General features: G+C 35.9%; 1 protein-coding gene across 1 annotated transcript in view; it reads left to right on the top strand.

The window, feature by feature from the left end:
* Positions 1-24,868, top strand: part of MAP4K5 (mitogen-activated protein kinase kinase kinase kinase 5) — a 132,501-nt gene that overhangs the window by 86,094 nt on the left and 21,539 nt on the right. Inside the window, exons 14-26 of the mRNA XM_047767294.1 lie at positions 329-407; positions 8,476-8,534; positions 9,792-9,859; positions 12,041-12,083; positions 13,149-13,302; positions 14,586-14,683; positions 14,854-14,895; positions 16,152-16,236; positions 18,623-18,702; positions 18,998-19,058; positions 22,663-22,665; positions 22,747-22,861; positions 23,503-23,561. Coding sequence (XP_047623250.1) covers positions 329-407; positions 8,476-8,534; positions 9,792-9,859; positions 12,041-12,083; positions 13,149-13,302; positions 14,586-14,683; positions 14,854-14,895; positions 16,152-16,236; positions 18,623-18,702; positions 18,998-19,058; positions 22,663-22,665; positions 22,747-22,861; positions 23,503-23,561 — 946 coding nt within the window. The remainder of the gene's footprint in view (positions 1-328; positions 408-8,475; positions 8,535-9,791; positions 9,860-12,040; positions 12,084-13,148; positions 13,303-14,585; positions 14,684-14,853; positions 14,896-16,151; positions 16,237-18,622; positions 18,703-18,997; positions 19,059-22,662; positions 22,666-22,746; positions 22,862-23,502; positions 23,562-24,868) is intronic.

Below are 24,868 nucleotides of genomic sequence, written 5' to 3'. Positions count from 1 at the left end.
TAAGTAATCTTAATGAATGGCACTTAGAATTGTCTAATCTTACAAGTATTTCTATGTCTTAATCTTCCGAGAGTATAACCTCTTTTGAAGATAAGATTTCCATCTAACTTTATTTGAATCTCTTCAGTATTTTATACGATATGAACATGGAATAAATGAATTAAATTTTAAAGTACCTTATTGTTCATTTAAAAAATGTTTATCCTATAATTTATTAGTTGGTAATCATGCTTGTCAATAAATAATCATTAATTAAAAGAGACAGTTTGACCTTCCTACTTTGTCACTGAAATTTTCAAAAGTATGTATATTATGTTTATATTCACAGCCTCATGCAATCATTCGTCATACCATTAGATCTACAAACAGGAATGCCAGAGCTGAACGGACAGCTTCAGAAATAAATTGTATGTGTTTGGTATACGCTTTCATTTGGTGGTTTCGGAGGGTTGAGGTGGGTTTTCTTGTGGGATTTTTTAGAGTAATAAAATCTCAGACTAACTGCAGCTACATATTTTAAAGTAATGGGCTACCTCTAAAATAAAGGAGTTTTTATAATTAAATTAATTTATAATGAAATTCCCTTGATTTATAATTAGTTTTTATTTTCTAATTATGAAGGTAATATGTGTCCCTTGCAGAAAATTTGCAAGAGGAAAAACAAGTAGAAAATTAACGTTGCCCATAATCATATCACCTAGCGTCCATTCACACACAGATAATATTTTGCTGAATTTCCTTCATGTTTTTTCATGTATATATTTACATGACTGAATTTATACTGTACTGAAATTTTAACATAGAAGTATTTTCTATACATTAGCCTAGCCTTTATAACCATGTTTAATGGCTTTACCCTATTTTATTGAGTTGATGTATTAGAGTCAAATAGTTCTTTATTGTTGGTCATTTGGATTGGTTTCAGTTTTTAAAGACAAGTGGTACAACTATAAATGTAATAAAAATTCATTAAGAAATAAAAAATAAAAAAAGACAAGTTGACATTAAGATGAATATTCTCTAAAATGTATATTTAAAAGGGGAAATTGATTTTTATTCAATAAATCATTCACATAAAAATTTTGTATTAACAGTATTTATCAGTTTAGTCACATTAATTTAGAACAGATTTACAAAGAATTTTTAAGTATGAGTTAATGACTTAAAGCCATAATTGTTTCAAAACAGATTTAAAGTAGATTACTGTAAAATAAGCAACAAATAAAAATTATAAACAGTAATGGAGGAAGATAATTTATTAAGTATTTAGGGTAATTAGAATTATTCCAGGTGAGCATTTTAAATCTGACTTTTCTTGAAACCAAATATTTCTAGCTTTCTGGATCTACCTTTAGAAATCTAGGCTGATGGAGAGTTAGAATGTCTTCTCATATCAGTTGTTTCAGTCAGGCCTTTTGATAGTTGAATCAAAGATCTTCTCTCTCTGTTAGTTCCAGATTACTGATAATGTACTTAAGCTGTTATATATAATCCCCAGTGAACTGTCTGGGCTTCAAATATTAGACAGAAAAGTAGCAAAGTTGATGTTCCATTATAAAACTATTTTCTTTACTTTATGCAGCTATATAGTATTCAATTAATGTAGTCTAAATTTATCTTTTCTTGTGTAGTTTTTGGGTTTTATGTCATATTTAGTAAGGCCTTCCTGATTTTAAGGTTGTGAAAGAATTTTCCTACTGTTTCTTCTTCTATTTTTATAGTTTCATTTTTTAAGTATTTAAATATTTGATAAAAGGTATTTATTTGGTAGAAGGTATGAAATATGCATTAAACTTCAATTTAGCTCTAAATGACTACCCATTTGCCTCAGTGCTATTTATTAAAAATTTAATATGTTCACTAATAGATCTGATACGCCAGCTTTATTATGGGCTAAACTGCCACGTATATTTTAGGGCTTTTTCTGGAAATTCTATTCTGTTGCATTAATATACCTAGTCATGTTCCAGTCACATACTTGTGATTATTATGTCTTTAAAATACCTGTTAAAATATGTTAGAAATAATCCTCCTTCTGTTGCCCCTCAGCTCCTTCACATGAACACACACACACACACCTTGTTGCTGTTCTTTTTTATTGCAATATTTGGTTATTGTATTTTACCCAATCTAAGAATCAGCATATCTAATTTTAAAAAAACCATTGTTTTTCGAGATCTCATAAATTTATGCATTAACTTTAGGAAAGTTGATATCTTTATGGTATTCTGTTTTCTTAACAAAAATAGGCTTTTTCAGAGACAAGTTCAAGACTTAGAAGTGTCCATAGTACTAGTCTTCAAGGAGTGAGTTCTGTGTACTTCAAGTACCAGATACACGATGGTAGAGTTGATTGATTTATCTTTAAATTTTCCCAAGTCTTTTGTGTCTTCAGGAGTGTTTTGTAGTTTTGTCTATTTTTAATTGTATAATAACTTTTATACATACCTGATTAGTTCTCAGTTTTTTGTTTCAGGTTTTTAAATTGAGCTGATAACTTACCTGTGGTAAAATCCTTAAGTATATGGCATGATGAATTTTAAATATGTGTATACTCATGAAACCACCACCTAGATCAGGTTATAGAACATTATCAGAATCTCTGAAGTCTCCCTCTTGTGCCTTCACAATCATACCCTTCCATCTCCCTATATCCCCCTGCTCTCCCATTGTCCAGGCTATTCACGCTTCTGATCTCTGTCACCATAGACAGGTTTTTACTTGATCTTGCTCTTCACATAAATGAGATCAACCAGTATGCACCCTTTCTGCCTGGTTTCTTTTGCTCAATATTATGTCTGTGAGAGTCATTCATGTCATGCATAGAAACAACAGTTCATTATTTACATTAAAATGTAATATTTCATTGTATGATTATACCACAGTTTATCCATTCTTCACTTAATGGGCTTTTTTTTTTTTGTCTTTTTGCTATTTCTTGGGCCACTCCCGCGGCATATGGAGATTCCCAGGCTAGGGGTCCAATGGGAGCTGTAGCCACCGGCCTACACCAGGGCCACAGCAACGCAGGATCCGAGCCGCGTCTGCAACCTACACCACAGCTCACGGCAACGCCAGATCGTTAACCCACTGAGCAAGGGCAGGGATCAAACCTGCAACCTCATGGTTCCTAGTCGGATTCGTTAACCACTGCGCCACAATGGGAACTCCTGATGGGCATTTTGTTTCCAGTTTTTAGCTGTTATGACTACTATAAGCATCTTTACTGTATATTTTTAGTAGACATAAATAATCTAAGATCCTGGCCTAATCTAAGACCTCCAGAGTTGAACGTATAGTTCAATGAAGTCAGATTTATTCATTTTTTGCAGTGAGGGAGAACAAAAACCAGAGGAACCATGGCATATACATTAAATAGGAAAAGAAGAGTTAGAGAGTTTTGGAAAAAGTGGCGTTCAGGTGAAATTTAAGTGAAAATTTAAAGCAAAGTAGAATTGCAAATGAAAAGTTGAACATGAGGTCTATATTGTAAAAATAGATTCAGAGGGCTGTTTCCTTGGAAACTTGGAATGCTGTATTCAGAAACCCTTTTATTTGAAGCTCTGTATCTAGGTTGGAAATTAAGGCTGCTTCTCTCTGTCAGTGACTTAAATCCTCCAGGAAAGAATAGAATTATATATTTTAACGAATGTGATTTCATACAGCAACATTTCTGCCAGTCTAAGATTTTAGAGGAATGTTTTTCTCAGTTAGAAAGCAGTAGTAATTCTAGGGGCGGGGGGGGGGTCATCATGTGGTACTTTACATATGTAGCATATCCTTGGGAGAAACACTGTTTCTTCTTGACTTTGCATTTGAACTTGTGTCTGTCCTCCCCACCTGATAAATGGCAAGACAGATTACTTTCTCATTCTGATCCAGATACGGGTGCATTACCTAAATAACCTATATTTTAAAAATTTTTGTCATCTGAAAAGTCACTTAGTGGTTGATTCCAGTTACGTAGTAAACAAACTGATTACAAAGAATTGGCACCAAAGGGAAATGAGAGGTATCCACAAAGAAAATGACTGCCCACTGTTGGTTTAAGTATATGATTCTAGCTGACTCATAAGTAAATTTTAGCCAGACATCAGACTCATATCAAAGACTGACTAAGGCTACAAAGAGCAAGGAGTTCCTGCTGTGGTGCAACAGCATCAGCAGTGTCTGCAGCACCAGGACACAGGTTCGGTCCCTGGCCCGACACAGTGAGTTAAAGGATCCAGCGTTGCTGCATCTGTGGTGTATGTCAAGTGCAGCTTGGATCTGATCTCTGGCCAGGGAGCTCCTTATGCTATGGGGCACCCAAAAAAGAAAAAAAAAGCAACAAGAATAAGGACTTAGAGTTCCCTTGTAGTAGTGGGATAAGGATCTGACATTGTCACTGCAGTGGCACAGGTCGCTTCTGTGGTACAGGTGTGATCCCTGGCCTGCGAACTTCTACATGCCACAGATGTGACCAAAAAAAAAAAAAAAAGAAAGAAAGAAAGAAGAAGGCCTCTACAGGCATCATAATTAAGAGGTAACACGTCTCTCTGTTTGTCAACAATCCAAAACCTTCAACAGCAAAGAGGAAAAAAATGTAGCTAAGAATATAAAGAACTATAGTATGCACATTAAAGAGACCATCAGTGTCTCTGCTTATCTTGGTCCATGGGTCTTGGATAAGTGAAACATTTCATGTTGTCATCAGCTTGATTCAACAGACTTGCCTGAAACTGTCTTCTTTTTGCAATCAATTGCTTCTGGAGATTCTTTGTTGTCTCCAGGCTGAGATGTCCTACAAGGACAATCTTGCATTGATTTAAATTGGCCAATGTCTCTGTAATGGAGAGACGTGGATATAAGGATGGATACTCTGTTGTACATAGTGTTAGCTGTTAACAGTACCTGGCAAGATTCTATTTATTGAGGTTAGAGAACAGTTTTCCAGAGGACAGTTACTGAGTTTTAAATTAAGAAAAGGTTATTTCAGAGGAAACACTCCTTGTGTGAATATAAAACTGTGTGTATTGTACAATTCAACTATATTAGTCTGTAATAATGTAGAAACTGGAGTTGGAGGCAGTATTCCCAGTAAAAGATACTCAGTTTTGGGTTCACTAGGAAAGAGTTAATGAGCTCCTAAGGAAACTGACCTCACTGTTACTCCAAACAAGCAGATAACAACAGCAGAAAACCCCATTATAGGCTAAGGAGGTCTAAGAATTCCTGAAAGTTTACCCAATTTAAGTTTGAAAGTTCTGTTTTTCATCTTACCTAAAGACTGAGAATGATAAGAGAAATGGAGATTTTGAGGAAGATGTATTGTCTTAACAAATCTCTGTAGAAACTGTTCTAGAAAAGTGAGTTTACTAGAGAAGCAGATAGCGTTTTTCCCAGGTAGGAAACAAAAACTTCATTGACCTTTTTTTTGGCCATTGTTAAAAGTTCTTAAATTAAGATGTTTTTAAATTATGTTAAGAAGTAAATGATTAATAAATAAGTGGGATTTTTTTATTTTAGGTTAGCTTTGTGATGTAGATACTATATTTTATGGAATATCTTTCAGACTTTTTTTTTTTTAATTTTTTTTTTGTCTTTTTGCTATTTCTTTGGGCCGCTCCCGCGGCATATGGAGGTTCCCAGGCTAGGGGTCGAATCGGAGCTGTAGCTCCCGGCCTACACCAGGGCCACAGCAACGCAGGATCCGAGCCGCGTCTGCAACCTACACCACAGCTCACGGCAACGCCGGATCGTCAACCCACTAAGCAAGGGCAGGGACCGAACCCGCAACCTCATGGTTCCTAGTCGGATTTGTTAACCACTGCGCCATGACGGGAACTCCCTATGGAATATCTTTCATTGAAAATTTTATGTCAGTGTTTTTGTTTAGTGTAATAAATTACATAGATACTCTGTATTGCTTTACAAATCTTGTTTTTAGAGATAAAGACAACCTGATCCTATTTGAAAGTGCTTTTTTAGTGTATATTGTTTACTAAGATTGTATTTAGGAAACTTGTGTCTCTATAATGCAAATATGTGTATTTTAATTTTTTTGGTCTTTTAGTCACATATTTTAGAGTTTTAAAATTCTGTATTCTTTATGAGTAGATAATAAGCCCTCCTATTCTCTGGTTTATAGAGTATTAAATATTAGGAATAGTCAAAGACTATTCTAAAATTGGTCTGATTAGGCCAAATAAATACACATTTAGCAAAATATAATACTAGGTACCTGAATGCCAAAGAAATATTTAATTTGGCAAATACTATTTGTTCTTTTTAGATAGTTATAGGTAATTTGGTGGGGATTCATCCTATCATAAAGTTGTAGTTTAGAAGTTCCCATCATGGCTCAGCAGAAACGAATCCGATGAAGGAACCACGAGGTTGCGGGTTTAATCCCTAGCTTCGCTTAGTGGGTCAAGGATCCAGCATTGCTGTGAGTTGTGGTGTAGGTCGCAGACCTGACTCAGATCTGGCATTGCTGTGGCTGTGGTGTAGGCTGGTGGCTACAGTTCCGATTTGACCCCCTAGCCTGGGAACTTCCATATGTTGCTGGTGTGCCCCCACCCCAAAAAAAAGACAAGAAGACAAAAATAAATAAATAAAGTTGTAGTTTAAATTGTGCTCAAAACAGTGTCTGTAGCCTAGATAGAAACATCATTAAACTGTTTGATTAGTCACCTTCTTTTTTTTAATATTAGAACTTTTTTATTATTTTTTTTTCCCCGCTGTACAACATGGGGATCAAGTTACTTTTACATGTATACATTTTTTTCCCCACCCTTTGTTCTCTTGCAATATGAGTATCTAGATGTAGTTCTCAATACTACTCAGCAGGATCTCCTTGTAAATCTATTCTAAGTTGTATCTGATAACCCCAAGATCCTGATCCCTCCCACTTCCTCCCTCTCCTGTCGGGCAGCCACAAGTCTATTCTCCAAGTCCATGATTTTCTTTTCTGTGGAGATGTTCATTTGTGCTGTATATTAGATTCCAGTTATAAGTGATATCATGATATTTGTCTTTGTCTTTCTGATTTATTTCACTCAGTATGAGAGTCTCTAGTTCCATCCATGTTGTTGCAAATGGCATTATGTCATTCTTTATTATGGCTGAGTAGTATTCCATTGTGTATATATACCACATCTTCCTAATCCAATCGTCTGTTGATGGACATTTGGGTTGTTTCGATGTCCTGGCTATTGTGAATAGTGCTGCAATGAACATGCGGGTGCATGTGTCTCTTTTAAGTAGAGTTTTGTCTGGATAGATGCCCAAGAGTGGGATTGCTGGGTCATATGGAAGTTCTATGTATAGATTTCTAAGCTATCTCCAAACTGTTCTCCATAGTGGCTGTACCAGTTTACATTCTTATTAATTCTGTTAGGTTCATAGCACAGTTTTGATTCCTTACTGTTCCCACCAACAGTGCAGGAGGGTTCCCTTTTCTCCACATCCCCTCTGGCACTTGTTATTTGTGGACTTACTAATGATGGCCATTCTAACTGGTGTGAGGTGGTATCTCATGGTAGTTTTGATTTGCATTTCTCTAATCATCAGGGATGTTGAGCATTTTTCATGTGTTTGCTGGCCATCTGCATATCTTCCTTGGAGAACAGTCTGTTCAGGTCTTTTGCCCATTTTTCCATTGATTGATTGGCTTTTTTGCTGTTGAGTTGTATAAGTTGCTTACATGTTCTGGAGATTAAGCCCTTGTCCGTTGCATCGTTTGAAACTATTTTCTCCCATTCTGTAAGTTGTCTTTTTGTTTTCTTTTTGGTTTCCTTTGCTGTGCAAAAGCTTTTCAGTTTGATGAGGTCCCATGGGTTTATTTTTGCTCTTATTTCTATTGCTTTGGAAGACTGACCTGAGAAAATATTCATGAAGTTGATGTCAGAGAGTGTTTTGCCTATGTTCTCTTCTAGGAGTTTGATGGTCTCTTGTCTTATATTTAAGTCTTTCAGTTATTTTGAGTTTATTTTTGTGCATGGTGTGAGGGTGTGTTCTAGTTTCATTGCTTTGCATGCAGCTGTCGAGGTTTCCCAGCAATGCTTGCTGAATAGACTTCCTTTTTCCCATTTTATGTTCTTGCCTCCCTTGTCAAAGATTAATTGACCATAGGTGTCAGGGTTTATTTCTGGGTTCTCTATTCTGTTCCATTGGTCTGTCTGTCTGTTTTGATACCAGTACCACACTGTTTTGATGACTGAGTCACCTTCTTTTAATTAATTTTAAAAATCTCATATACACAAAAAGTGTTCTTTAATTGCCTGACTCCAACGAATTTTGTAGAGTTGTTAGTAAGATACCAGATTGTTACTTTCTTTTGGTAAACTCGAGGGACAGGGTACTTCTGTCGTAAAAAATTAAGAGTTTTGTTGTTTCCTCTCCCCTCTCCCTTCCCTCCTCCCCAACATACATGTATTTATCTTTGAAGATTAATCCAAGATAGAATTTGTGAATATCTGTTATGTTTTGCAGTTGACAAATTACAATTTGAACCCCCTCTGAGAAAAGAAACAGAAGCACGGGATGAAATGGTAGGAATTATGACTTTTAAACTATTTTATAAATTAACGTTTGAGGAAACTTATAGTTAGGTGCACTTTGACTAAAAAACAAAGTAATATACTCTTCAAAGCATTCATTTTGATAGTGTATTTCACACATTAAAGCTTGAAAAAAGCTTATGGTTAGGTGTATTTTGATGAGGGTACAGTGTATAATATACCATTTTAATCATTTTGATACTTCCTGAGTCTTTGGAAAAATTCACATAAAATTATTAAATATGTGGAATTTGATACTCAGTTTTAAGCTCCAAAGATCTTTTTTTTCTTATTAATTCTGTTAGGTTCGTAGCACAGTTTTGATTCCTTACTGTTCTTAATTTTTTTGTTGTTAATGTAGCTTTTTTTTTTTAACCGTTGCTCTTATTTTGAGATTACTGTTTGTTTAACCCTTTCCTTATCTAAAAGGAAATAGACAGTAGATAGAACAAAATATTATTAGAGTCAGCCTAGATGTTATCCTAATGTCTTATTTTTCACCTTCAGTGAAAGTATGATATTTAGAATAACTGTCTTCTGTTAATGGATTGCTTTTATTCTTAGCATTTGGAATTGATATTCTTCTTAGAGTATATATTGCTGCACAGATTCTCAGTTTCCATGTCAGAAAAAAATAGTAGCACCAATAAATTAATGATAATTTAATAATACAATGTTTAGTTCTCCATGCTAATGTAGTAGTGATACATAATTCAAAATTAGGTTTTTCCATTTTGTTTTGGATTATCCTAGTATATTGGTAAAAAGGGCTTGTCACATTTAAGCTATATTTAGTATGTTTATGGAATTTCTTAAATCCACTGATAATAAGTCATTGACCTAAATATGTCAAATGACAATAAATTTAGCTAGAGATTAAGAAATTGAAAGCTGGGAGTTCCCATCATGGCACAGCAGAAGCATGATGTTGCATGTTCTATCCCTGGTCTCACTCAGTGGATTAAGGATCTGGTGTTGTGAGCTGTAGTGTAGGTTGCAGACACAGCTCAGATCTGGCATTGATGTGGCTGTGGTAAAGGCTGGCAGTGTAGCTCCATTAGACCCTTAGCCTGGGAACCTCCATGTGCCGCAAGTGTGGCTGTAAAAAAAAAAAAAAAAAAAAAGGAAGAAAAAGAAATTGAAAGCCAAGATGATTAATATTCATGACAATGAATATTTTCTTCAATCACACTAAATAATTAATATCTATTATAAGGTAACATTTTAAACTCTTTTTTACCTTTGCAGGGATTGTCATCAGACCCAAACTTTTTGTTACGCTGGAATCCTTTTGTTGATGGTGCAAATACTGGCAAGTAAGTTGTTTTCTAGCATAACTTTATTTTACTTGGTTATATAAGAACAGTATTTGGTGGAAGAGTGACTTATTCAAGTCAGCTTTAATTTTTATTCTTTTTTTTCATTTATATTGATTTTTATTTTTTCCATTATAGCTGGTTTACAGTGTCTGTCAATTTTCTGCTGTATAGCAAGGTGATCCAGTCACATATACATGTATAGATTCTTTCTTCTCACATTATCATACTCCATCACAAGTGACCAGATACAGTTTCCAGTGATACACATCAGAATCTCATAGCTTATCCATTCCAAAGGCAATAGTATGCATCCATTAACCCCAAATTCCCAGTCCATCCCCGTCCATCCCCCTCTCTCTTGGCAACCACAAGTCTATTGTCCATGTCCATGAGTTTCTTTTCTGTGGAAAGGTTCATTTGTGCTATATATTAGATTCCAGATATAAGTGATATCATATGGTATTTGTTTTTTTTCTTTCTGACTTACTTCACTTAGTATGAGAGTCTCTTGTAAAAATTGTACTAAGCTTCTTGTCAGTGAAAAGCTTCTGGCTGTTTTTAATTGGCAAAAGGTATCATGTGTTGATCATTAAGATTTGGGAGTTTTGTTCTTTAAATGAAAACATAGTATGTGTAATGTTAATATATTTAAACATGAGGTACATGATGTTGTGAGAAAATAATACTGTAGCAGGAGTCAGGAAGCCCAAATTCCAACTCTGCACTGAGTTACATCCTATTCTAGACCTCTTAGTCCTCAACCAGTAAGTGATGCGGCTGGCCTAGATGGGTTTTTCCAAACCTGGTAGTGCATTGCAGTGCCTAGAGAGCTCTTTGGAAATACAGATTCCTGGACCCCCACGTTAGGCCTCTGTATCTGGGATTGGACAGGTATGGCCTGTAAGCCAAATCTAGCCCAAAGCCTATTTTTTTGTACATCCCACAAACTATAATGACATTTACATTTTTTTAATGGTTGAAAACAAAATTTTAAAAAAGTGATATTTTGTTACATGTGAAAATTAAATGAAATTTAAATGCAGTGTCCCTAAAGGAAGGTTAATTGGAACACACGTATACATGTTAGTTTAAATATTATCCCTGGATGGAGTTACCGTCGTGGCGCAGTGGATAACGAATCCGACTAGGAACCATGAGGTTGCGGGTTCAATCCCTGCCCTTGCTCGGTGGGTTAACGATCTGGTGTTGCCATGACCTGTTGCAGACACAGCTCAGATCCCGTGTTGCTGTAGCTCTGGTGTAGGCCAGCGGCTACAGCTCCAGTTCAACCCCTAGCCTGGAAACCTCCATATGCCACAGGAGCGGCCCAAGAAATGGCAAAAAAAAAAAAATGGAGTTCCCGTCGTGGTGCAGTGGTTAACGAATCCGACTAGGAACCATGAGGTTGCGGGTTTGGTCCCTGCCCCTGCTCAGTGGGTTGACGATCCGGCGTTGCCGTGAGCTGCGGTGTAGGTTGCAGATGCGGCTGGGATCCCGCGTTGCTGTGGCTCTGGCGTAGGCCAGTGGCTACAGCTCCAATTCGACCCCTAGCCTGGGAACCTCCATATGCCGTGGGAGCGGCCCAAAGAAATAGCAAAAAGACAAAAAAAAAAAAAAATTATCTCTGGCTGCTTTCACACTACAACAAAAGAATTAAGTAGTTTTGACCACTTTATGATTCATAAAGCCTACAATATTTTGAAAAAGGTTGCCAACTTGGAGATCTTGGTAAAATGCAGATTCTGATTAAATAGGTCTAGAGGTGCATTTATAAAAGTTTCTGAGTGATGCCAATGTTTCTGATCTATGGACCCCATTTAGAGTAGCAAAGCATTTGATGATACAGCTGTTTGTGATTTACTGTGGGTTCCAGCTCTAAAATTCTGAATCTTTTAACTAGTAAGTTTAATTTAGTTTTTATTATGTGTTAAATGTAGCAAAGCATATCCATGAAGTAAAGAAAAAGACTTTGTATTCACCTTATAACTATTTTATGGTCATACTGATACAGTTTGACAAAATTGAGATCTTAGAGCTTCCTGTAGGTTTTAAAAATACTCTGTAACATGCTGTAAATTGTCTTTTAACATAAGCATATTTTATGCACATTTAATGCTATCTCTGTTTTATGTTATGATCATTTATCACCATCTTAATTGCATTTTCTCTCTACATTAGATCAACCTCAAAACGTGCAGTACCACCTCCCCTACCTCCTAAGGTGAGCTACTTAAAGATTTTTCAACAATAAATCCTTGTTTAAATAATAAAATAAGTTTTAAAAATAATTTGAGTTTAATATTTTCTTAAATATATATATATGTACACACACACACATATATATATATTTTTTTTTTCTTTTATGACCTAATGTGACACATGGAAGTTCTCAAGCCAGGGATTGAATCTGAGCTGCAGCTGTGGCAATGCCAGATCCTTTAACCCACTATACTGGGCTGGGGTTCAAGCCCAGGCCTCTGCAGTGACCTGAGCCACTGCAGTAGGATTCTTATTAACCCACTGCATCACAGCAGGAACACCCCAATTTTTTTTTGCTTTTTTTGGCTGCCCCAAGGCATAGAGTTCCCAGATCAGGGATCAGAGCCAAATCACAGTTGTGATCTATGCCCTGTTGCTGCAGCAATGCTGGATCCTTTAACCACTGTGCTGGGCTGGGGATTGAACCTGGGTCCTGGCGCTACAGAGATATTAGGATCCTATTGCACCACATCAGGAGCTACTTAAATATATTTTAGATAAATAGTTTTCTTCAAGAGCATATTATGAAAATGTAAAAATATATTGAAGATTTTATGAGAAAATACACTTTTATAGCTATTAGAAAAATGCAAAGATAGATTATTACTCATTTGTGAAAATCCTTGAAAACATGATAGGAGAGAGAGAATTCATAATTTACAGTCCTCATTTATTACTACAGTTGGACATTTCACTAGAGTCATACTTTGTTAAATCACTTTCCTTGCTTGTTTCTGGTTATTAAATGTTTTGTGGATTGGTTTTTTATTGGTTATAAAAATTGTATCAGTTTGGGCTTAGGGCTGAATAAAAGTTACATGGCCAGTTCATAGTTGTGTTGGGACAGTAACTCAGCTCTTGCTTACCTTGCTTACGTGGCCCACTGATTGAACTGTAAATACAGGAAAGAAAAAAAAAAAAAAGCACATTCTCTTTCCTCTAAAGTCTTTAATGCGTAATGATAACAAAGTGTTAATGTGTTCTATCCAAATTTATTAAAGTACTTTTGTGTCTTATTATCAACTAGCCAAGGATAAACAGTTATCCAGAAGACAACCTCCCAGAGGAAGAAAAATCATCAACTGTAAAACGTTGTCCTGATTCAGAGAACAGAGCTCCCCAGGTTCTCAGAAGACAGAGTAGTCCGAGTTGTGGCCCAGTAGCCGAGACTTCAGCTATTGGTATGGCTAGCAATATCAGCAGCTCTGGAGTGCATATAGCTAGCTCTTGTGATCTCAGTAAATAAATCAAAATGAAGACTGAAAAGAAAGCCAGTTTGTTCACATTTTAAGAATTTATTTTCTTTAATCTTATTTCTTTGTAAACTTTGTGCAGTTTCTTTAAGACTCCACGTGGATGAGCTATATATAGATTCAATCCAACTTTAATTTGATCTCTTAACTAAACATTGTAGGATATAGAAAGATGAATGGATGCCCCTGCCCTCTGGAAGTTCAGAGTCTATAACAGAAGTTATACCCATGTGCACATAACATCAGACAAGACAGTTTATATAAGTGTCTCCTGCAATAAATAACTATATGTAACAGAAGACTAAAGATCTCTGAGGGAGATAAGGATAAGGAATAGAGGAGGTAGGTCCTTGAAGAGTTATAAAAGGGCTTGGTGAGCCTTCACTAGGTGGAACCGTACTGACAGATATTCTTTTTGTTGTTGTTTTTGGCTGTACCCATAGCATATGGAAGTCCGCAGGCCAGGGATGGAATCTCAGTTGCAGCTACAACCTACATCACAGCTGTGGCAATGCCAACTCCTTAACCAACTGCACAGGGCCGGGGATCAAACCCACGCCACCTCAGAGACAACACTGGATCCTTAAACTGCTGTGTTCTTTAAGAATGTGTCAGGCATTCTTAGAGAACAAGAAAGAATGAACATATGAACTAAAGCAGGAAAATCTGGATTGTGTTGGAAGTACAGTAGTATGGTAGAAATATGAGCTTTTGAAGGGTGTATACACTGGAAGGTAGGATTTAGAAAGGTAGATTTGGGGAGTTCCCACAGTGGTGTAGTGGTTTAAGCATCTGATGTTGCTGCACCTGTGGTGTATATAGGTCACAGCTATGGTTTGGTTTCACTCCGTGGCCTGGGAATTTCCATATGCTGCAGGTACAACCAAAAAACAAAAACGAAAAAGATAGATTTGAAGTTCAATTATGAAAGATCTTGAATATCAGCATTAGTAGGGCAGATTTCATTTTTCTCACAATATGGAAAGACATTTGTTGTTTTCATGGTTAATATCACTGCTAAAGATGCAATGCTACTCTATAGAATCTAGAAAAAGGCACCAAAGATACTTTAATTCATCAGACGGTAGAGAATATTTTCCAATAAAGGATAACCCAAGTGTAAAACAAGTATTAGAGGGAAGGAGAAATTATTTTTCAAGGAGAATACTTATTTGTATGGTAATTCAGCTTTTAACCATGATTCTTTTTAGGAAATGGTGATGGTATTTCAAAACTGATTAGTGAAAATACAGAAGGATCAGCACAGGCACCACAGTTACCACGGAAAAAGGACAAGAGAGATTTCCCTGTAGGTATAACAGGTATTTTGTGATTACTTGTAACTAATACTGTATTTATCATATAATGGGCATAGTCCATTGAATGCAAGAATTTGAATAACTGAATTTATAAATGTATGAAGTTTTTTTAAAAAGAGTTAACAAGGCCTTACAGTATTAAAATTATTTTTTTCCACAGAAACCAGTCATCAATGGCCTTCCACCCACCCCAAAAGTGCTGGTAAGGAATATTTTTATGTGAACTGCTTGCCTATTTTTCTCTCTTTAGAAGCAGAAAACGATTGTTTATTTGCTACCAACTATCTTGAGTCATTGAAAGGAAGGATTCATAAAATAAAAGACATTAAATGCATTTGGCTATGCCATAGATCCAATCATGTACGTTAATTTGAGTGAATTGATAAGAATTGAGAGAATTTCACTTTTTTTTTTTTTGACCACACCTATGACATGCAAGTTCCCAGGACAGGGATCAAGCCTACATCATAGCAGCAACCCGAGCCACAGCTATGACCACATCCTTAACCCACTGAACCATCAGGGAACACCAGAATTTCACTTTTTATAAATATGGACAGTTGGGTTCTCGAATTCATCCACAAAGGCCAATTTAATTGTAATGTGATGATATTAATAGAACTGTGTCCTCTTCATCATGTGGGTTAAATATCTTTCTACCCCTGAAGCGGTTTTCAGATTGAAATATACTCAGTGAAAAGTAACAAGAAGCGGAAACGAATCTGACTAGTAAACATGAGGTTACGGGTTTGATCCCTGGCCTCTCTCAGTGGGTTAAGGATCTGGTGTTGGTGTGAGCTGTGGTGTAGGTCACAGATGTGGCTTGGATCCTGTGTTGCTGTGGCTGTAGTGTAGGCTGGTGGCTCTAGCTCTGATTCACCCCTAGCCTGAGAACAACCATATGCCCCGGGTGTGGCCCTAAAAAGCAAAAAAGAAAAGTAGCAAAAGGCTTCTGTTAACATTTGTTCTCTGGCCCTTCAGTAGAACCTATCTGTTACGTAGTTCAGCCAGTCATATGAACGGGTGCTTCATAAATTGTACCTTTTTATACAGTAAAAGTTTAGATATTAGTCCTTTTGTCTCATCAGTATTATGGAGGCATACTCTAATTGTAAGCACTGTAATGTTACTCAATAAAATCATTATTTCACATTATTAAATGTTAGTTGTAAAGATAAGTAGTGACTGAAAATTCCTAGGATGTCATTGACATATGTAGATATTTTGATAAATTTGATATTTTTGCCCTAGAGTAGTGGATTACACAAAGAAAGAATATTAAATTCTCTTGGTAGAAGGGGTTAAATTATATCAAATTATGAATTTTGTTTTGTAAAGAGACCATGAGTGTATGCAAATAAGAGTCAGTTTAGCATTTCATAATAATATTAGCTATTTTTTAAGAATATGTAAAATTATCTCATCAATTAAATCAACATTTCTTTCTTTATAAATAAGATGGGAGCATGTTTTTCCAAAGTTTTTGATGGCTGCCCTTTGAAAATTAATTGTGCAACATCCTGGATACATCCTGATACAAAAGGTAAAGTTTCTGAACTTTTATATTTACCTTCAACAAAATATTTATTATCAGAAAGGATGTTTATGATCAGTGAACTGAAGACTTTTCACTTTAAAAGTACAACTTAGAAACTAAATAGTATAGGTACCTGAAACAGGTCAAATAGGTAAATAGTTTTGGTTTAATAGAATTTGAGTATACAGGAATAGTTCCTGATTAAAGGAAACTAAAGAGAAATTACAACTGATTGCAACCATAATTTAGGATTTTCTTTTATGTAAAAGGCAGTACTGGGACAATTGATGATCACAATCAGTAACATCAAGATAATAGTTAATAGTATTGTTTCAGTGTTAATATCTTGATTTTGAACATTGTACTGTGGTTGTGTAAGACTTTTTTTTTTCTTTTTTTTTTTAAAGAAACGCACAGAAATATTTAGGAATAAAGGGACATCATGATTGTAACTCAAACAGTTCCAAAAAAATGTGTGTACAGAGAAAGAATTAAAAGCAAAAGTAGTAAATGTTAACATTTGTGTAATCTGCATAAAGGATATTCATGAATTTGTTTTCTGAAAGTCTGAAATGATAGCAAAATAAAATCTGTTTTTAAAAATGTAGGCTGTGTATGTAAGGTAGAAGCCTAATACATAGAGGCAAAAATTTGAAATCAAATAGTTCTGGGTTGGAATTGCCTCTCTGTCATTACTATGTGACTTGGAAATGATACTAAACTCCTCTGGTTCTCATTGTGATCATTTCTAACAGAAATACTCACCCTTGTTGTAGGGAAGAAAGGAGCCTACCTGCTTGTCTGGAATTGAGCAGAGGTTAGGCAGTAGAGGGTGTTGAAGAAATGTTTGTTTCTACCTCAATACAGTCATAAAGACAGATCTGCTTTAAATGCCACTCTTAGAAAGTACAACAGAGAAAAAAAATTTTAACAGTAAGCAAATGGGTTTTTTGATATTTATAACTTTTAATTTTTTTTTTAATTTTTATTTTTTTATTTTTTGTCTTTTTGCCTTTTCTAGGGCCACTCCTATGGCATATGGAGGTTCCCAGGCTAGGGGTTGAATCGGAGCTGTAGACACCAGCCTATACCAGAGCCACAGCAACGCGGGATCCGAGCCGCATCTGCAACCTACACCACAGCTCACGGCAACGCCGGATCCTTAACCCCCTGAGCAAGGCCAGGGATCGAACTCGCAACCTCATGGTTCCTAGTCGGATTCGTTAACCACTGAGCCGCGATGGGAACTCCAACTTTTAATTTTGATATAAGTTTAAACTTAAAAAAAAGTTGTACAAATAGTGTAAGAAACTCCTGTGTCACAGAATTGTCAATTATTTCTTTTTGCTGCACTTGTTTTACTATTTTCTATCTATATGTGTACTTTTTCTGAATCACTTGCGAGTAAGTTGTAGACGTCATACTCCTCTTCCCCTTATACATCAGTTTGTATCTCCTAGGAAGAAGGATCATCTCTTACATAACCGCAGTACATTATAAAGATCCAGCAGTTTATCATTGATATAATACTGTTTTTAATCCATAGTCCATATTTAAATTTGATTAATTAGCCGAGTACTGTCCTTTATCATCTCCCCCCTCCTCTTTTTCCCCAATTAAAACATCCACTTCAAGTTCTTTAGTACCCTTTAGTCTGAAGTAGTTTCTCAACCTTTCTTTCTCTCTTGATCTTGCCGTTTTTAAGGCTGTTTATTTTGTAGAATGTCCCTTAATTTGAATTTGCCTGATGAGCCCTGATGTTTAGATCAGGTTGTGCATTTTTGGCAGGAATATCACAGAAGTGTTATTGTGCTCTTCTCAATTCAGCATGTCAGAAGGCACATGATACTAACTTGTCCAGATACTAGTGATGTTAACATTCACCAGTTGGTTAAGGTAGTGTCCACTAGCTTTCTCTTCTGTTAAGTTCCTATTTTTCCCTAATTAATAGATAATCGCTTAATTCCCCAAACTCATTAATAAATAATTAGTATGGGGATGCATTGAGACTATAAATATCCTCTTGCTCATCAGACTTTCACTGACCAGTTTTAGCATCCATTGACAATCCATTGACTCCCATTGACAGTTTCCTTTTTTCTCATTTATTCATGTATATTTGAATAAAAGGACATGTAATGAAAATTATGTTCAAAGAAAGGATTGTATAGTAAGGTAAAGCCAGGGTGAGTTACTAATAGAGAATATATCTGCTTTTAAGCATAAAAAAAGAATTGGGGAAAGAGATAAAGAAGGTGGCATGGATTTTAGGAAATAATTTTTCTTTGGATGGGTGGGTGGCTGTCTCAATATTAAAATATAAAGCCGTTATTTTAGTGAATGATTTCAGAAAATGATAGTAAATTCTGGTGATTTATCTCAATTATTATAGATCAGTACATTATTTTTGGGACTGAAGATGGTATTTACACATTGAATCTCAATGAGCTACATGAGGCAACAATGGAACAGGTAATTCAGAAATTTTAGCTCAAAAAATCAGTTCGGGTCAGTTGAATAAAGGTAATAACTTTAAACCAGTTTACATGGTCTTCCATTTTAATTCTATGATTCAAATATTTAAAGAGGTGAAAATATACTCTTTGTGTTCATGTTGAAAGATTTTTTTCCATAAGGTTTTGCTAATTTACTAAAAGGTAGAAAACAGTTATTTTTCTACTCATTCAGACTGTTGGAATTTGGAGCTTAAGGGGTAGGGAATGAAAATTGAAGAGTTTAATTAATCTTCTTTTCCCTATATTTACAGTTATTTCCACGGAAATGTACTTGGCTCTATGTCATCAATAATACTTTAATGTCATTGTCAGGTATGTATATGATGAAAATAATATGAAAAATAAACCATAGACAAGCATAGAAGTGTAATTTACATTATTATTATTATAAAATATACATTATTTTAAAATGTTATTTTTTATTTTGGATAATTACAATCTGGTATAGTTAACTTCGAGACTTGGACATGTTTGTTACCAATCTAGATTGGGAAGAAACTTTGAAAAGGGACCCTGTCGTCAGTTAAGGCAGCACTTTGTTGCTATCACCATCCCTGCTTTCCATTGAGAATCAACAGAAGAAAGAAAAAGAAAGGAAAGAATAAGAGGATCCAGCTGCTTCCTTTCTCTTTGATCTAGAGCCAGTCCCCATCACAGTCACTGTCCCTTGGCCTGAGTTTCTTAATTGAGGATTAAGTGAGGATACCCAGAGTACTTAGTAAATTGTGAAGACTTAGAGATGTTTGCTGGTAGAATTCATGTTATTCTGGACCACATATTAACCAACTTGGACCAATGCTTTAAAGTCTTACAAATTAGCAAATAGGTTCCACAGCAACCTATTCTAATTTTGTTTGTGTTTTTCTTTTTTTGGTTTTTGCTGAGGGTAGGTGGTGTTTTAGGCTTTTCTTACCCTTCACTTCTTAACCACCTATTTTCTTACGTTTTAGATTTAAGTGGCTACCTAGAAGTTTGCTGCTTCCTTTCATTCTGAGAGTACAGTCAGCCTTTTGAATCCACATCCACAGATTCAACCAATTGCAGATAGAAATTTGTAATCTTAGAAAAGTTCCCAAAAAACAAACTCGAATTTGCCAGGTACTAGGCAACTATTTATATGACAATTACATTATATCTGGTACTGTATGTAATCTAGAGATGATTTAAAGTACATGGGAGAATGAGCATAGGTTATAGGCAAATATGACACCATTTTACACAAGGTACTAGAACATCCTCAGGGTTTTGTCTCTGCAGGGAGTCCTGGAACCAATACACTGTGGATGCAGAGGGACCACTGTACAAGACAGTTAATTATTTCCCTCTGCCCCTTAATTAATTGTAATGCTATCAGCTTTTAAAATAGTATTATAGGGAGTTCCTGTTGTCGCGCAGCAGAAACAAATCCGACTGGGAACCATGAGGTTGCGGGTTCAATCCCTGGTTTTGCTCAGTGGGTTAAGGATCTGGCCTTGCCATGGGCTGTGGTGTAGGTTGCAGACAGGACTCGGATCTGGTGTTGCTTTGGCTCTCTTGTAGGCCAGCAGCTACAGCTCCGATTGGACCCTTGGCCTGGGAACCTCCATATGCCACAAGTGCAGCCCTAAAAAAACATCAAGAAAAATAAAATAGTATTACAGAGTTTCTGTTGTACCACAGTGGTAAACAAACCCAACTAGAATCCATGAGGGTTCGATCCCTGGCCTTGCTCAGTGGGTTAAGAATCCGGTGTTGCCATGAGTTGTGGTGTAGGTCGCAGTTGCAGCTCAGATATGGCATTGCTATGCCTGCAGCATAGGCTGGCAGCTACAGTTCCAATTAGACCCATAACCTGGGAACTTCCATATGCCACAGGTGCAGCCCTAAAAAGACAAAAAAAAAAAAATCGGAGTTCCCGACGTGGCGCAGTGGTTAACGAATCCGACTAGGAACCATGAGGTTGCGGGTTCGGTCCCTGCCCCTGCTCAGTGGGTTAAGGATCCGGCGTTGCCGTGAGCTGTGGTGTAGGTTGCAGACGTGGCTCGGATCCTGCGTTGCTGTGGCTCTGGCGTAGGCCAGTGGCTACAGCTCCCATTCGACCCCTAGCCTGGGAACCTCCATATGCCGCGGGAGCAGCCCAAAGAAATAGCAAAAAGACAAAAAAAAAATCAATATGCATGTCTTTAAAATAATATATTCTCCCAGAGTTCCCTGGTGGCATAGTGGGTTAAGGATCCAGTGTTGTCAGTGCTGTGGCTCAGGTCACTGCTGTGGCACAGGTTTCATCTTTGGCTCAGGAACTTCTGCATGCCATAGGTGTGGCCAAAAAAATTTTAAATAAAACATAATAAAATCAAATAGTATTCACCCCTTTCTTCACTTTGAATAATTCAATTATTTTACCTCTTCTTAGTTCTTTTTATTTTCATGTTTGATATTCTTTTCATGCTCTATGTCTCAATAGATATGTGATAATTATATCCCAGCTCTTATTTACTATACTATCAGGCTTTTGATTACTAAATGTACCTTTCAGCTACTTTTGCTTTAAAGCATCAGTGCTGATATAGTTTTAACTCAGCGTTAGGTAGATGATTATGAATTGAGCCCTAATTTAGGAAATGTTGTATTCATAATTTTAACTGTGTGCGTATGTATATAATTTAAATGTTTTAAACCACTGCCTAGTTAAAAAAACAAAACAACAACAAAAAAAACCATTGCCTAGTAGAGATTCTTCAGGAATTTGTATACTTGATGGGATGACATTGTTTACAAAGAACATAATATTTGATTGCACGCAAATGTCTTTTAAAAAACTGGGAACCCTGAAAAGAGTACTTAATCTCTTTGATTTTGATTATGCTTTCCCCCAATTTTTTACTTTTACTTATTAACAATATATTAATATATTACCATTATGAAAATAAGCCCAATTCTATTTGAGTTAATGATTCTGAATTGTATACCTGTAGAGTCACTTTCCTCTGACTCTCTTACTGCTTTTATCCCTACTCATACCTGTCTTTGGAAGTAAGCTCAAAACCCACACAGAGTACATCTTATATGTTTATAAATTAACTACAGAAAAGTAGGGGAAAGTTAGCTTATAAGTTAGTTCTTTCCAAATTCTAGTTAAGATGACCCCTGAAATTGAATGTAGGTAGCAGTGTTCAATAAGAGAAGACATTCTGCTTAAGAGTCTGCATTTGTGTGCATGGCATATGTACATGTGTTCAGCTGCCTAGGTAGCTAGCTATATATAATGCGGGATTGGAGAGAAGATGTGTAGTACAGTGTTAAGCAGAATGTTTACATTTTGAGAAAATACAGAAAATTGTTTTGAGGATAAGACCATATTTTTTATGTTTTCTAGTAGTAAAAGGATAAATATTATTTGTTATAGTATCATATTATGCATAATAAGTAGTCTAAAGATGTTTGCCATATCTCCCCCTCTTAACACAGCTGTGGTTTTGATTATATGGAAATTGTTGCCCTATAATCCTTGCATTATGACATATAATAGTAGTTTGCTTTATTTTTCTTAGTATTTCAATCTATCTCTAAGACTTCATTCACAGTCAGTTTTAATCCAAAGTAATGTGATAAATTATTGATAAATAGGACTATCAAAGATAATGTAATATAATTATACAATTTTCTGTGTTATACTAAAATAATCACATGTGCATCATTCTAACTCAGTTCATTGTACAATATTGTACAACAGTTTCTATGTTGGCTTCATTAAGATTTACATAAATTCTGACCTATTAGTCAAAATATATCTAATTTATATATTGGGAAACACAATTATCTACTTTTTAAAAATTCATTTTTCTTACTGTCTTTCAAAATAGTATTAACTGGGTTTTTTGTTTGTGTTTTTCTATTTTGCTTGGCTCTTTGAACATTTTTGGACTCCTGATTTTAGAAGGTAATTATCTTTTCTTTTGTTTGAAAATTGTATTTCTCTGCTGTAAATAATTCTAGTAAAAATAACATTTCTCTTTTTTAGGAAAAACCTTTCAACTCTACTCTCATAATCTTATAGCTTTGTTTGAACAAGCCAAAAAACCGGGATTAGCTGCCCATATTCAAACTCATAGGTTTCCAGACCGCATACTACCAAGGTACAAAACATTTTGATTTTACTGTGCTTGGGTTATGACGGAAATTAGTGTCTACTATTAAAATAGCCAGTTTTCCTTGCCCATTGAAATACTTCCTTTGTCTTAATTTTGAAAGGTTGTTAACACTAAAGTGAATGTCATCTAGAATTCAAAAGATCAGTATTTTTGTGACTTAACCATTCATAAGAATCACCATGGGAGTTCCCTTGGTGGTGCAGCAGAAATGAATCCGACTAGGAACCATGAGGTTGTAGGTTTGATCCCTGGCCTTTCTCAGTGGGTTAAGGATCTGGTGTTGCTGTGAGCTGTGGTGTAGGTCACAGACGCGGCTTGGATCTGGCATTGCTGTGGCTCTGGTGTAGGCCAGCAGCTACAGCTCCAGTTAGACCCTAGCCTGGGAACCTCCATATGCCATGGGTGCAGCCCTAAAAGGACAGAAGACCAAAAAAAAAAAAAAAAAGAATCACCCATAGAGGTTTATAATACAGATTCCCAGGCCCTGCCTCAGGTTTATAAAATCAGATATTTTGAGGTCAGACTTTAAGATAATTTGCTTTAAAGCTCCTGGCCTGGTTTCTGATGCAATAAATGCATAGATCACTGTTTGGGAAACACTGATGTATATTGCCCTGTGATTTCAGAAAGTTTGCTTTAACAACAAAGATTCCTGATACAAAAGGCTGCCACAAATGTTGCATAGGTGAGTAAATGCCATTTCTCAAGCTGGATGGTTAGAACTTTTAACATTTTTTAAATTTTCTGAAGAGTCTTTATAGTATTAAATGATGGATGATAGCCTTTATATTTGTTTTAAATGAGTTAAGAGACCATTGAAACTCAAGAATGTATAGTGGGACATGGCATAAAAATGCTTGAAAATAATTGCCCTGATGAATTTCTCAGAGAATAACGTATCCTATCCTAGCTTCCATTTAATACTTACCATTTACTTAACGTAAATGCTTAGTGCTTTATGAACATTATTCTTTTTCAAATTTTATTTTATTGGAGTATAGTTGAATTACAATGTTGTATTAGTTTCAGGTATATAGCAAAGTGAATCAATCATACATATAAATATATCCATTTATTTTCCCATATAGGTTATTACAAACTATTGAGTAGATTTTCCTGTGCTATGCAGTACATTCTTGTTAATCATCTATTTTATAAAGTAGTGTGTTGGAGTTCTGGGCGTGACTCAGGGGTAATGAACCTGACTCGTATCCATGAGGACACAGGTTTGACCCCTGGCCTTCCTCAGTAAAGTGTCCTGCATTGCTGTGGCTGTGGTGTAGGCCAGCAGCTGCAGCTCTGATTTGACCCCTAGTATAGGAACCTCCATAGGCCACAGGTGTGGCCCGAAAAAGACTGAAAAAAAAAGGGTGTGTATATGTTATTCCTATGCTCCCAGTTCTTCCCTCCCCCCAGCGGTGTCACCTGTGGTAACCATAAGATGGTTTTGAAATCTGTGAGTTTGTTTCTATTTTATAAATAAGTCTTTTGAGTCATTTTTTATTAAATTCCACATATAAGTGATATCATATGATACTTGTCTTTCTCTTTCTGACTTCAATTAGTGTGATAAATTCTAGGTCCATCCATGTTGCTACAGGGGGGATTATTCCATGGTTTTTATGGCTGAGTAATATTCCATCATATATATGTATGACATCTTTATCCATTCCTCTGTCAGTGGACATTTAGGTTCTTTCCATGTCTTGACTATTACTGCTAGTGCTACAGTGAACATTGGGGTGCATGTATCTTTTCAAATTACAGTTTTCTACAGATAGCTGCCCAGCAGTGGGATTGCTGAATCATACAGTAATCCTATATTTAATTTTCTAAGAAATTTCCATATTGTCCTCCATAGTGTTTGCACCATTTTTCATTCCCACCCACAGTAGAGGAGGTTCATTTTCTTCACCCTTTTTCCATCATTTATTGTTTGTAGACTTTTTGATGATGGCCATTCTGATTGGTGATACCTCATTGTAATTTTGA

The sequence above is a fragment of the Phacochoerus africanus genome, chromosome 2 (assembly GCF_016906955.1).
Source record: "Phacochoerus africanus isolate WHEZ1 chromosome 2, ROS_Pafr_v1, whole genome shotgun sequence".
In the NCBI taxonomy this organism is placed as follows: Eukaryota; Metazoa; Chordata; class Mammalia; order Artiodactyla; family Suidae; genus Phacochoerus; species Phacochoerus africanus.
Note: the sequence above shows the minus strand (reverse complement) of the source record. Positions and strands in the feature narration are given on the sequence as shown.